The 14,078-nt window shown below is 41.9% G+C and overlaps 1 protein-coding gene across 5 annotated transcripts in view; it reads left to right on the top strand.

The window, feature by feature from the left end:
- igsf9bb (immunoglobulin superfamily, member 9Bb) overlaps positions 1-14,078 on the top strand; it is a 139,606-nt gene that overhangs the window by 33,309 nt on the left and 92,219 nt on the right. For all 5 annotated transcript variants that reach the window (XR_015037644.1, XR_015037643.1, XM_085798722.1 and 2 more), the window contains exon 2: positions 5,532-5,723. Coding sequence is in view for 3 of the 5 variants with exons in the window: in XM_085798722.1 (XP_085654848.1) it covers positions 5,532-5,723 (192 nt within the window). In the remaining 2 variants the exon portion in view is untranslated. The remainder of the gene's footprint in view (positions 1-5,531; positions 5,724-14,078) is intronic.

Genomic DNA, 14,078 nt, shown 5'->3' with positions numbered 1-14,078 from the left:
AATGTTATTAATGGAGGAGTCCTCAGTGTTGCAGTATACTCCTGGTAACAACCTCAAATACTCAGCTGCCTCCTCTCTTCCACCATGCACTCTTTTGTGTGTGTGTGTGTGTTAAGTGAGTGTGTGTGTGTGTGAGTGCTCCTCAGTGGTTATACCTTGCGATGATGCCTTCCCCTGGGTCTTTGATTGTAAATGAGCTAAACCCTTATGGAGGGGGAGGTTGAGGTGAGGGGGGGTGAATGGGAGCGAATCAGATCCAGCTTCTCCTCTCTGTCTGCCACTCTCTCGCTCCCTCACCATCTCATCAGCCATAAACAGTGTAGTCATACCTTCCAAAGGGCCTGTTTTTGTGGGATCTGCGATGATGTCACCGGCAGCCAATCAACGTGTAGCGCTGCTGCTGCTCGAGGTAGTGTGTGCGTGTGTGTGTGTGCGTGTGTGTGTGTGTGAGGAGGGTAGGGGCGGGGGGATTCACCAGTGGGAAAAGCTCAGTTATTATCTTGTTCTGCCGGCAAACATGAGAGCGCACACACACACACACACACACACACACACACACACACACATCAAATGACGAATCCACAGGCTTCCTCTGATACATGATGTAATATGTAGGATTCTATACATGGTGCATGAGAAAGCTATAGTGCATGTCGTGTAGACACTATAGACCTGTAGAGGGACTGATGTGCTCTACCATATAACATATTCACTGCAGCGCTCCAATGGTTCATACATGCAGCTCCTGGTATCTGCTTTTATTCCATTAGATGCACGATCACAATTAAACCTAATTGTGTGATAAAAGTCTTGTGTTTAGTACAAAACCCAAACAATCAGCAGCTTTTAGACTGACCTCAGCTCAAGGTGACTGTGGAGGCTTTTCATGCTTTGTTTGCCGCAGCCTTAATATGCATTTGAAAGCTCGGGCTGTCAAGTCAAGACGGATAATTTGGGTTAACACTGTTGGGAATTAACGTGTGGCCTTGAATGGATATTCACTTATAACAACAATGTAATTTGTTTGGTCTGTTCTACAGCGAGCGTAATTGCAGATGGAGCAACACTGAGTGTTGGGACTCAGCATAATGCCATCCACTGAGTAATTGTGTTTTTAGGAAGCTGTTTTTCCCCCTGACCTTTTTCTTGCTTTTACATGCAGCACCTCTGCTGAAGGAAATGTAGACCAAGAGCCCTACACATCACTGCCTCATGCTGCTGTTTTTCCTCCTCCGACTCCATGATCTGCTTTGGCTCATGTTGTTGCATCACCCCTTTTCCCCATTATAGAGAAAAAGGAAAAAAATGACTTTTAGATGTTGGAGGTTCATGCACATATGGCTAAATTCTGCAATTATTATTATATTATGTTAGAAAGTTAATGCATTAAGAGTTAAAGGGATAGTTCAACATTTTGGCAAATTGGCCCATTGCCATAATCGCTATAGTCATAGCAGTAGGTTCATTACCTTTAATTGTAGGTGTAAGCTATTTTCAGTACGGCGGAGCGCAGCAGCTGGCTGCTCAGAGCTACGCTATGGAGGCTAAGGGAATTTCTTGGTTTCCCTCATTAAACTCATCAAATTCAACATCCCAAAACTCCACAGCACTTTTGTAGACAAGTTGTGACCTGCACAACCACCACGCTATGAGATAATGACGGAACGATACGAAACGGAGCCGTTTTCGAGGTAAATACAGGGTAAATACGGAGACTGCTTGCTGAAAAACTGTCCCTGAACGCAACGCGCATCAGCGGTTTTGTATGAATTTACCTCGAAAACGGTTTCGTATCGTTCCGTCATTATCTCATAGCGTGGTGGTTGTGCAGCTCACAACTTGTCTACAAAAGCGCTGTGGAGTTTTGGGATTTTGTATTTGATGAGTTTAATGAGGGAAACCAAGAAATTCCCTTAGCCTCCATAGCGTAGCTCTGAGCAGCCTGCCTGCTGCGCTCCGCTGTACTAAAAATAGCTTACACCTACAATTAAAGGTAACGAACCTACTGCTATGACTATAGCAATTATGGCAATGGGCCAATTTGCCAAAATGTTGAACTATCCCTTTAATGCATGTCTTATTATTCATGACCATTAAGAGTAGTCTCTTGACATAACAACCATTTTTAATATATCAAGCTACCTGAGGCTTGACTAACAAATCAGTGCAAAAACTAAACACACTGTGCAGTATTTATCTGCTATATTTGTCTTTTGGTATGTATAAATATCAAATTGTTCTGATCTTATCTTGGCTTAATTTTGCTAATATAGTGGGAAAAAAAGTCCAGTGTGTCATATGTTGCTACATTTAAAGTAACATTGCGGAGTTTTTTGGCCTTAAAATAATGTTTCCAGACTCATTGCAATGGTAGAAAAATGGTTAATAGGATGAATGGTGCTGCCGCTGCAGCCTGAGCCAGGTCGCGTCGGCTGAAACTGCACTATGTAACTTCCCTGCACGGGTACGAATCATCGCTGGTATAACCACTCCTCCATTTTTTTTTTGTTCATGTTGGATATGCTGGTGTGCCGCCATGATCTCCCACCTTTAAACCACTTTAAAAAATCTTAAGAAAATGTTTTTTCGGAGTTTTCACACGAGTAAAGTTTGACTACTCAGTCTTTCAGTTGACGGTAATGAGACAGTTTGGGACTAACGTCACTATAGCTGCAGATAGATATATTTTTATGTCCCTTGTGATGCAAGCAATGGTGGGATATTTTGTGTGCAATGTCCTGTTGCAGTGGAGATGGCTTTGCTAGATGTGTGTTACTGAAAGTGACAGTGTCAGTGTCAGTTTGGTCCATGTGGTCTTGATTCTCAGTCACCTCCAGTAGCGCTAGGAGGTTGTAGTAGAAAAAAGGAGCCATCCAAGCCAACCAATAGCAGCTCTTGTAGTCCCCATGTGTTTTCTCTACAGTCGCCTCGTCATAGTAATCCATAATCAAGGCTGTTGTATGCTGTCTTGATCATGCTGATGCCAGCACCTTGAGTATCTGGTATCACATGAAGAGACTGAAAGGTCCAGTGTGTAATAATTGGCAAGATTTATTGGCAAAATCTGAATATACTGCTGATATTTGTATAAGTGTATAATCGCTATAAAATAAAATCTATTTGGTTTTCATAAACTTATAATTATTATTTTATACATAGGGCAAGGGTCTTGCTTTAGAGCAGTGGTTCCCAACCTTTTTTGGCTCGCGACCCCATTTTGACATCACAAATTTCTGGTGACGAGCCGTCAATCAAGATCCGTCAGCTCAGATATTTTTATATGTTGCTTTTTACTTGAATTATATTAGAGAAAGTGAAAGTATATAATACAGTTTTTGAAGATTGTGTGTGGTGTTTTTAATCATAATTTTAAAAAGAATAACAAGTAGTTAAAATATATATTTTTTAAATCAATTACTAGACGTTTCAGGCGACTCCATTCAAATTCCAGGCGACCACACGTGGGGTCCCGACCCCAAGGTTGAAAAACACTGTGTCGCCACCTTGTGCCGCCATGGAAAATCCAGCCAGCCAGAGAGCGTGTTTCAAAAGTTTCGCGTTCATAAATAAACCAATGGAAACAGCAGACGTATCGTAAAATGGTTTAGATCTTCACCTCATCGCTCCATGCTCCTTAAATACTCTCAGTCACGGTAAGTTTTTTTGTCCTTGGAGGCCACCGTCACTTTGCCGACGGGAGGGGTGAGTATGAACGAGTGAATGAGCGCTGCAATCTAGAATCTGAATGCTAGATATCACGGTTTTACCCCAATTTTACACACTAGACCTTTAATACACTGAGAGCAGCAACTATTGATTTGTTCACTGCACTTTCTATGGACTTGAGTGATAAACTTTGCATTCATTCATCTTGAATTCTCACTTTACTTTAAGTGCCTAAACTTTTGCTCAGCACTGTATGATTCTAGTTTTCAAAGCAGAATTAGTCATGCTTTATGACACCCATGCCCATTTCTGCTCGACTTTTTAACAGAACAAATCTAAAACTTTATCCCTCTCTTGAGTATTTGCAGATGTAATAGACAAAGTGCTGTCGATAGACACAACCTGATACGTTGCCTTCCACTGCTTCCTTTCACTAATGAGAGCCAAGGCAGCCAGTAGACTTTCATCTATGTGCAGAAGAACCTGTCTGCCTGCCTGGCTCCCTCACAGCCCGCAGAGGGATGAGCAGTGAGTACATTTGATTAGCTATATGGACTGGTAAAATGTTACCACACCGGGTTTCCGCTCATTAAGCCGAACTACACAGTAATTAGCCTGCGATCAATGTGGCCGTTCAGCAGCCATCCCACAGATACAGGGTTCCTGTGGTCCCGCTCCATCGCTCAGGAGACAGAGTGCGGCTCTTTTAGGAGAAGGTTACAGGTCCAGATGTTATTGAACATCATAAAACATTACTGTCGTGTTTCTGTCTGCCCACATTCTGTCAGATAAGCTTCTGATGAGGTCACACTCTTGGTGCCTGCAAACACCGTTCGTCGTGCTTTTCACAACTTATTGACTCTGGCTTGGAAATGGATTTGTCACTTGCAATCTTTGCTATCTTCACTGATGGAACTTGTAGCATGTTTGTGTTATCACACACAGACACTCACTTCCTAAGTGAAATACTGTTGCTTTCTAAAGATGCTCTTTCTATACTTCTCTCTAATCAGAACCAACTCTGACATGACATATCTGTTAAACTAGTGGAATCAGCTCACTGCAAGCCTGTGTTGTTGTTTCTGTGTAATTGACTGATGTGGCGATAGTTGAAAGATTAAAGAAGCAGCTAGTGAATGAAAGGTGGGGGGTGGAGTGAACAGGTGGGAGCAGGTGTTATTTTGCAATGCTTGAATCACTAAGTTGGGAAGTTGTACATGTGGATAGGCAGCTCTAAATATCTTTCTCTTTAAAGGGATAGTTCAACATTTTGGGAATTTGGCCCATTGCCATAATCCCTATAGTCGTAGGAGTAGGTTCATTACTTTTAATTGTCGGTGCAAGCTGTTTTTAGAACAGCAGAGCAGAGCCGCAAGCTGCTCAGAGCTACACTACGGAGGGCAATGGGATTTCTTGGTTTTCCTCATCAAACTCATCAAATACACAATCCAACAACTCCAAAACGCTCAGGTGGACAATTTGTGACCTGCACATTCACCACGCTGAGATAATAACAGAACGTTACGAGACAGAGTTATCTCTGAGTTGTCGCTGATGTGCCTTTGAGGGTGAATGTGCAGGTCACATGTTTGGTAGATTAGATTAGACAAATCTAGCAACACAGGACAATTTAGATATATAAACAATCAACCACAGTGAAAAAATTGAAAAAAGAAGTGTAATCCAAAGATGAACAAATGAAAATGTTTTGTCAACAATAATACACATCCTCATAAAATATGTACTCGATGTACTATGAATGTAACATCAAAGTCATCAATCTGTATTTCTTAAAGCAAAGCATCAGTTTTCCATCAGATTCTGGATGACCTGGTTTGTTGACCTGTGTGTGCCTGTCTTCCCAGGTGCCCACGGTGTGCGAGAGGAGCCCCAGTTTGTGACGGCACGTGCAGGAGAGAACGTCATCCTGGGATGCGACGTGTCCCACCCCCTGAACGGCCAGCCCTATGTGGTGGAGTGGTTCAAGTATGGAATGCCCATCCCCTTCTTCATCAACTTTCGCTTCTACCCTCCTCATGTGGACCCAGACTATGCTGGTAAGATAGTGACTGCTGTCACATTCACAGTTTGAATAGGAGCTTACTGGACCACCAGGCTGTAGCTGCTTTCTCTAGTCTGCTAGCACCGGCCAATAAATCACATTTTCATTGTTATTATTGGCAATTAAAGGGATAGTTCAGATCTTTGACATGAAGCTGTATGACATCCTTATTAGCAGTGTCGTGCATCAACAGTGACTTTCCACCTACTGTGTCCTGTGTAGGATCACAAAAATGAATAGCGTTCAAAAGAGTAATACATTTGCACATAGGCTACACACCAGCCCATCTACTATGCTCTGGCTCCGCTGCACCGATCAGCAGAGATGATCAGATGATCAGATGGCGGTTAGATCTTCACATGTTGAACTCTTTTTATACAAAACAAAGTGCAGCCAAACGTCAGGCTGAAGAGAGAGAACTGGCAGATGCTCCTCTGACAGCTGCAGGTGAAGCGGCTGGAGAGCGCAGCGGCCTCCTTTTCTTTTTCTCTTTTGTCCTTTTTTCTTTTTTTTTGCGGCACCGTCCTTGCAGGTGATGCACGCGCAGATGTCTGTTTGTCTGTCTGACCTTCCATCACCCTGATCACCCGGTCACCCTGTCTCTCACAGCTACAGCTGTGAGTCCAACTTCAGCTTGGACCACTTCTCTATCCCTCCTCTCTCTCTCTGCCCGTTCTATCTCAATCTGACGAAGTTCGACATCTGTATTCAGGTCCATAAAGGCAGTGGTTCTCAAACTTTTTTTTCATTAAGGACCCCTAAACTGACACAAATTAGACCACGGACCCCCCAGTGGACAAAATTTTAAAACAAACACCAGAAATACACAAATATTTGTTCTGAGACTGAATAATGTTGCTCTTTTTAATCAATGTATATTCAAATTACTGTCAATGGCATCAATTTTTGGAAAAATTTCAATAAGTTTCTGGAATTTTTTTTTTATATTTCTGGGAAGAAAATGTGGTAAAATTGTGTGAAAAGGTTGGGGACCCCCTTGAACCCGCCCAATGACCCCAAGGGGTCCCCGGACCCCACTTTGAGAACCACTCCATAAAGGTATCCCTTTGGCTCTGCGCTAAAAGGGATGTCTTCATCACTTGTATCACAGTCAGACATGTTTAGGTTAACTATCCGAGCATGTAAACACCGTGAAACAGGTGATGGAAACGTGCACAGCTGTCGACAGGCTGCAGCGCAGTGATATGAAGGGAGTGAAAATAGCGCCTAGCGACTGGGAGGTCTGACTTTCTCGTGGACAACGATTTTGGCCGGAACTGTGCTCACAGGACGCAGTAGGGGGGGAAGTCACTGTTGATGCACAACACTGCTAATAAGAATGTCATGCAGCTTCATGTCAAAAGATCCGAAATATCCCTTTAACACAGTGACCTGTGGCATCAGGCATGCTGTATCTACTGCAGCCTGGAGCCCACACAGGGTTAACTGCCTTTGGTTTAATGATGAAATAACCATTAGGGTGATGTGATGTGTGATTCATGTAGCCCGATCATCTGAACTGTCATGTAGAAAATAAGGTTTAGGTCACTCACACCATTTCTCTTATAAAATTACAAGAACACAGATAAAAGTCCTGTCAAAGTATTGGATCAATACATGATAAAAGTAGTAGAACTGATCACAAGTCAGATCGTTAGTGGAATAATAAACAGTGTCATGGCACATCACAGTCAGACAGCCACTGTTTCATCTGTTACGATCCTAAAGAACTAATCCTGTCAACTCGTGTGGAAATGGGCCGGAGCTAAATAAACCTGAGGCCTTTCAGTGCAGAGAGAGAGAGAGAGAAAGTTAGCATTAGCACAACCGCTAAAACTGTGTCAGCCACTGGACTTACAAGCTAACAAACAACATGAAATAATATAGGCTAATAAGAGAGGCTAACTACGCCAACTTTTTTTTAGGAAGTCGGAGCAGATGAGCCCCAGTTTTCATTTCACTTGCTGTGTTATGAGCTGATCATCACACCGGTGAATTGGGAGTGACTCTGTTTAATTTACACAGGGCAACAGACTCGGTTTGTTCGCGCGGCCACTGTTATTTCTGTTGATGCTGATTTCTCCCTCAACACCCAGCACCCATCTGTTCTGCTTTCTTATTAACCACACACCATAATGGCATCTTCTTCCCTCTGCATTACACACATGCCTTATCTCAGTAATATTGTGTCTGCTGGGCTCTAATTTGAGCTGCATGTCATTTACTGGACGTATTATGTGGATTTATTTAGGTATTGTAATGAGGAGCACCAGAACATTTTATGACAAATCTAAAGCTGTAATTTGTCCAATTGCTGCAACAATAACAATAAAATGTTCCCAAATGAGATTTATTTTATACATGATATTTATCATGGGCATTTCACAGCTGTCTGTACATGCTGCTTCATAGACTCATTTTTCCCGGCACCTTGCTTTTGGTAGACAAAGACATTGCTTCCTTTGATCAGTGCCGTGGTTACCAGCGTAAAGTTTGTGATAAATGTTTGCAAACGAATACAGAAGGATTAATGACATCACATATTTGGTTGGGAGGGAGAAGCCTTTTTCCACCACAGATTATTTACGTGTTGTGTTCGGTGTGAAGTTTTGCTGAAGAGGTGAGAGGGATTTTCCCCTTTGCCTGCGTTTGATTTTCTCTCCTCTGATCATTGAATTGTGGAGCTAATCCCCCCCTTCTGGTACAGTATGTGTTTGATTCAAAGGAGCTTTTATCAGGCATTCATTCATGTCATAACAAATTAAAAGTGAGTTTCCCCATTGTGAGGAGGAGTAGCAAATATATAGGCTACATTTTGGATCATCTAAATATTGCAACTGTATCACTGCTCTGAGCATTAAGATGATGCCAGGGATTTCATCATCATGAGAGGTGATGTTGTATTGTTTTAATTGTTCTCCTTGACCCCTGGAGGCTTTAATGAATTGATTATGTGAGATTATGAAAGTGATCATGGATGCTGTGATACCAGAATGGAGATTTACAGCACCATTCAGTGATTCTCAAAACCAGATACAGTATAGTGAGTGTCCAAGTCATAGTTTAAATTCACTTCAAGGCGTGAAAATATTCATTGTAAATGTGGTGTCATATTTTTTTAACAGACTGGTCATGACTGTAGTGGTTAATGTTGTAAGCACACAGCTCACTTTGTGACAAGCTGGTTTTGGCCTTTATGAACCTGTTACCGTTCACAAACAGTAACAGCAGCATTTCAGGATTTGAACATGATGATATGTTTTTTTAACAGTGAACAACTGAAACTCACTTCAGATCTGATGTCTGTCTCTGAGCGGCTTGGAGAAGTTAGGTTTCCTCACCTGGCACAGTTTTCATACAGGCTCTTATTTGGTTCACCTGGGAATGTGCTTTGGGCTTAGATGTCAGACCAAATAAATAAATGTACCGTCCTTGTCAGTCACATTTCCAGTGCCTTCAACATCTATGCTACCTTTAGTTCTGAAGAAACAAGAACCAAAGATCCCACAGTGTTGTTGTTGTCTCAGTAGATCTCACACAAGTAAACTTCAGAAGCCTCAGACACACGGCGCTCAAAATTTCATTCAACCAGTTGCAAACAATGAAAATAAAACTCCACACAATCAGCTAATTAGCTACTGAACCGTAATGATTAAAAAGAAAGACAAAGTTGCAAAATACTTTTCAGCAAAACTAGACAAAACTTATAAGAAACCACTGATGAGTTATTGTTATAGTTTTTGTCTGCATCAGCCAGAGCCAGATGCATATTGTTTTCCAGCTGTCCTCTTGTTCATGCAGTGTGTCTGTTCATCTCAATCTCATGAACACAAAATCTCAGTTCTGTCTTGAAGAAACGTCTTAATTTAACTCAGATGTTCACTCAGACTGTTGAACAACGCTGAACTGATTAGATTTTAAAGGTCATGGTTTTCTCACAAAACATGGTTTTGGCCTTGTGAAATTAAAATCTCACTAACACCCTGAGGGGATTTCTTCAAATTTGATGAAAACATCAAAGTGGACTTGAGGATGAACTGATTAGATTTTTGTGTCTATAGGTCAAAGATCAAGGTCATGGTAACTCCACAAAACTCTGTTTAGCCACAACTACAATACTGGCTCTATATGACACTGGACAAACAAAGATGTATCTCAGACTATCTCAATCACTCATCAGTTATTCTATTCATTTTGCCACACTGTCTTTCAAGTAAAAGAGACACCATTGTGGATGTGGCCTTTAGATTTTGTCATCAATTTGATAACCAGCTGGTGGTGATAGCAGGGAGGTCCAGAAAAAGGGATACAGTAGTTCAACATTTCGGCATATTGGCCCATTGGGATGCAAGCTATTTTTAGAACACACACATTCACCACGTTATGAGTTAATAACGGAACATTACGAGAAATTCATGCAAAACCTCTGATGCGCGTTCCTGATGGGGGCAGTTTTTCAGCAAGCAGTCTCTGTATTTGCCTCGAAAAAAACTCTGACTCGTAACGTTCCGTTATTATCTCAGTGTGGTGAATGTGCAGGTCACAACTTGTCCACCAGAGCGTTTTGGAGTTGTTGGATTGTGTATTTGCCTGGAAAAGAACTCTTTCTTGTAACGAGAGTTTGATGAGGGAAACCAAGAAATCCCATTAGCCTCTGTAGCGTAGCTCTGAGCAGCTCGCGGCTCTGCTCCACCATTCTAAAAATAGCTTAAGGTAACAAACCTACTCCTAAAACTATAGGGATTGTGGCAATGGGCCAATTTGCCAAAATGTTGAACTATCCCTTTAATGTCCAACCTTTGAGATGTTTATAAAATGCAGAAAACATGATTGGACTGTAAGGTGGAATTTTCTGAACTGATCAAACCCCAAGTCTCATTGTTTAAATTGAACTGATCACCAGTGAGTGATGTGGTGCTCACATTTTGTGCTTGTGTGACAGGCTGCAAATATAGCAGGTTTACTCTAATTAGAAACTGTTCCATTAACAGGGTGTTAACTAATCTCCACATCTGTTTGAAAGCCAGCTGATTGATCTGCCACCGTCTACATCAGATACAGGAATAGGTTCCTTTTTTTTTTTTTACACTGCTTATCCCAACTGCCTCACACAGCAAGAAGAAATAGTCTGACAGACCAGAGGACGCTGGTAAAAATACAGAAATGTATCATCTCTGCATCCTCCTCACACACTGTGTTGTCACTGAGCACAACCTTCATCTGATATCAAATATTTTTGAGCCCCTTATTTAGTCTTATTAGCGTCAATATTTGCATGCTGCTGAAGTTATACATAATTAAAACTTATCAATTCAAATAAATTATGTGTAATCACCCAAAAACTATTATGAATTCAATGTCAGCCAGCCTAATAATCACCACCTGTAGCTCCAGTACAAACACTTAACTGGGAGACTGTCCTAAGACTTGAAGTGATGCAGCTCCGTCATTTATGTCATTCTCATTCCTCAGACAGCAGCTACTTCTGAGCATCAGACCAGGTTACCTTCAGCCATCATGGAATGGACCACAGTTAGAGATAACAGACCCAATCTACTGTAATAAACTGCACTAAGAGTCTACAGCAACGGCTCTAAGGCACTCAGAAGTTGCTTTTACTTAAATGCTGTGCTCATTATGCTCAGTTACAGTGCCGACATGTTAACTTACGTGTATAGCCTGCTGATAACCTTAGTGCTCCCCATCGCCAACATGTTGGAATGTTAACATTAGCACTGAAGATACAGTCATAAACTCAATTAGACTAACTGGGAGTACAGAGGAAAAGCCAACACTCACAAGTTTTTACAGTTCAACCTGGGGAAACCTGAACACATGTAGCCAATATCAGTTTTTATCATTTGAGTGATTTCTGAAAGGAAGTCTAGAGGTCAACATTGTAACAGAGAATCAGAGCAGAGATTTATTAATTGTTTTATTAATCTGGGACCACTTGTACAACCCCCCTTAAGTATTCTCTTTAAAGTTTCTCCTTAACTATAATCCATATAGTTTTAGCAGTAGGTTTGTTTCCTTTAATTGTCGGTGCAAGCTGTTTTTAGAATGGCGGATCAGAGCCGTGAGCTGCTCAGAGCAATTTCTTGGTTTCCCTCATCAAATACACAATCCAACAACTCCAAAACGATAAGTTGTGACCTGCACATTCACCATACTATCGAGACAGAGTTGTTTTCGAGGCAAATGCAGAGACTGCTTGCTGAAAAATGCCCCCGACGGGAACACACATCAGTGGTTTTGCATGAATGTACCTCTAAAACAACTCTGTCTCGTAACATTCTGTTATTATCTCATAGTGTGGTGAATGTGCAGGTCACAACTTGTCCACGAAAACGTTTTGGAGTTGTTGGATTGTGTATTTAATGAGTTTGATGAGGGAAACCAAGAAATCCCATTGGACTCCGTATAGTGTAGCTCTGAGCAGCTCACAGCTCTGCTCTGCCGTTCCAAAAACTTGCACCAACAATTAAAGGTAACAAACCTACTGCTAAAAATATAGGGATTATGGCAATGGGCCAATTTGCCAAAATGTTGAACTATCCTTTTAAGGAATGCCTTAAAGTTACTTGGTCACTTTGGACACCCTCAACAATGAAGCATTGACTCGTTATGCACTCCTTTACTCTTTCCAGCTTCTCTCCAGTGATAACATACAGCAGAAATCTCTTTTACTGCTGTAAATTACTGAGCTTTTGTCTTTACTGAGGAAACAAAGGGGACTCTGTACAACACCCTTATGTAACTTCCTCAACTAAAGAGAAATTAAACTTTAAGTATTATGGTTTAGTAGAAAAGTTGTGTTGTTTTGTGCAACTGGCCCCAAGGCTTTATGGTAGAGTGGTTATAAAAGAAAAAAAAACACTCCATAGTTTAAATAAAATAGACATGACTGTCTGGAATCCACCAGCCAGCATTTATTCTCTCTTTGGGCAGAACTACCATCACTGAGACATGGTAGTACTGTAGATGGTACTGAAGTTGTGAAACATCATAAATGTCCGGTAAATACTGCATACTACTGTACAACACGCTCCCCCTCTGCTTGGTCTCACTGTTTTTATCTTCTCTTCCCATATTTTCCATTTTCCCGTCCTAGCAGACTCATCACAGACTTCAGCCTTTTTACTGAGTCCATAAGTTATGCCTTTGTTTCAAAGAAATGTCTGTAGTTCTGCAGCCGGATGCAGGCTGACGCCAACCTCTCACAGTGCTTCACTGTGAACATGACATGACATCATGGAGTAAAATCTCCGGTCAGGACCTGCTAGGATACATAGAGGCTGACATTGTGCACTCTTTTGATGTCAAGGGTTAATAAGAGGAGCCAACCACAGAGACACTGTTTCCTAGATATCTGTATGGCCCTGGTCTGAAATGAGCCTTTGTCTTATTTTTTATCAGAAGGGGAGGGGCAGACCAAATATAAAACATTTCCATGAGAAAGTGCAGACAGGAAGAGACAGATACAAACTGATAAGTCACGTAAAAAGAGAGCAAAAGGAAATGAAGATGATACTGGAAATGGAAGAAAGGAGAATCAAAGAGGAAGTGGAAGGAAGTACCCAGATTGCATTGTTGAATCTTTCCAATCATCACAGAAAATCTGTGAGCCGGGCCAGAAGGATGGCGACATTTGAAAACGACTTACCCCCGCAGACATTTTCTGAAGCTATTTAATCGGCTCTGGCCTTCTTCTGTCAGCGTAATGCAGAATATTTTGGGCTCACACTTAAATTAGCTCGCCTGCTGCAAAACTTGTTATAAAACCAATGTAGTCAAACAAGTCAGTCTGTTTCTTAAAAAGGACAAGTAAATATGTGACGTTCTGGTGAGAGCCTGGACAGCCTGCAGTTTATCACTGGCGCTGGCTTTGATGAGCGCCGTTGCGGCGGTGGGAAGTGAACCCACAGAAGACGCGCGGCCTCTGATGTTATCACAGCGGCGACGAGGAGCAAAAGCTCGGCGTCAGCCTGAGAAGAGAGGCCGCACACGCTGAACAGAACAAGGCACAACTGCTGGACTTGTGTCATAATTACTGCAAAGAGCAGACGTCCTGCTGGGTGCTGCTTCTGCCTCAGGGAAACTCTGCTGTTCACTTCTAACAAGCTGGACACTCACTCTACGCTATATACCATTTACTATATAGCCTACTGTAGCCTACTGTACAGCCCGACTGTGGACTGAATGGGCTTTTAGTGCAGTACAAAATAGTCAGTCTTGAATCAATGGGACAACATTATGGTGGGGTGAGGGCAAGGTGCTGTGCTGTCATAAAGTCTCTAATTATGTCCCATAAGCCGTCCTCCCTCCTGTGAAGGTCCAACAAGGCGGA

Source organism: Trachurus japonicus, chromosome 14, assembly GCF_045865225.1.
Source record: "Trachurus japonicus isolate A0001 chromosome 14, Traja_1.0".
Lineage (NCBI taxonomy): Eukaryota > Metazoa > Chordata > Actinopteri > Carangiformes > Carangidae > Trachurus > Trachurus japonicus.
The sequence above is the reverse complement of the archived record's forward strand: the minus strand, read 5'-3'. Positions and strand labels throughout refer to the sequence as shown.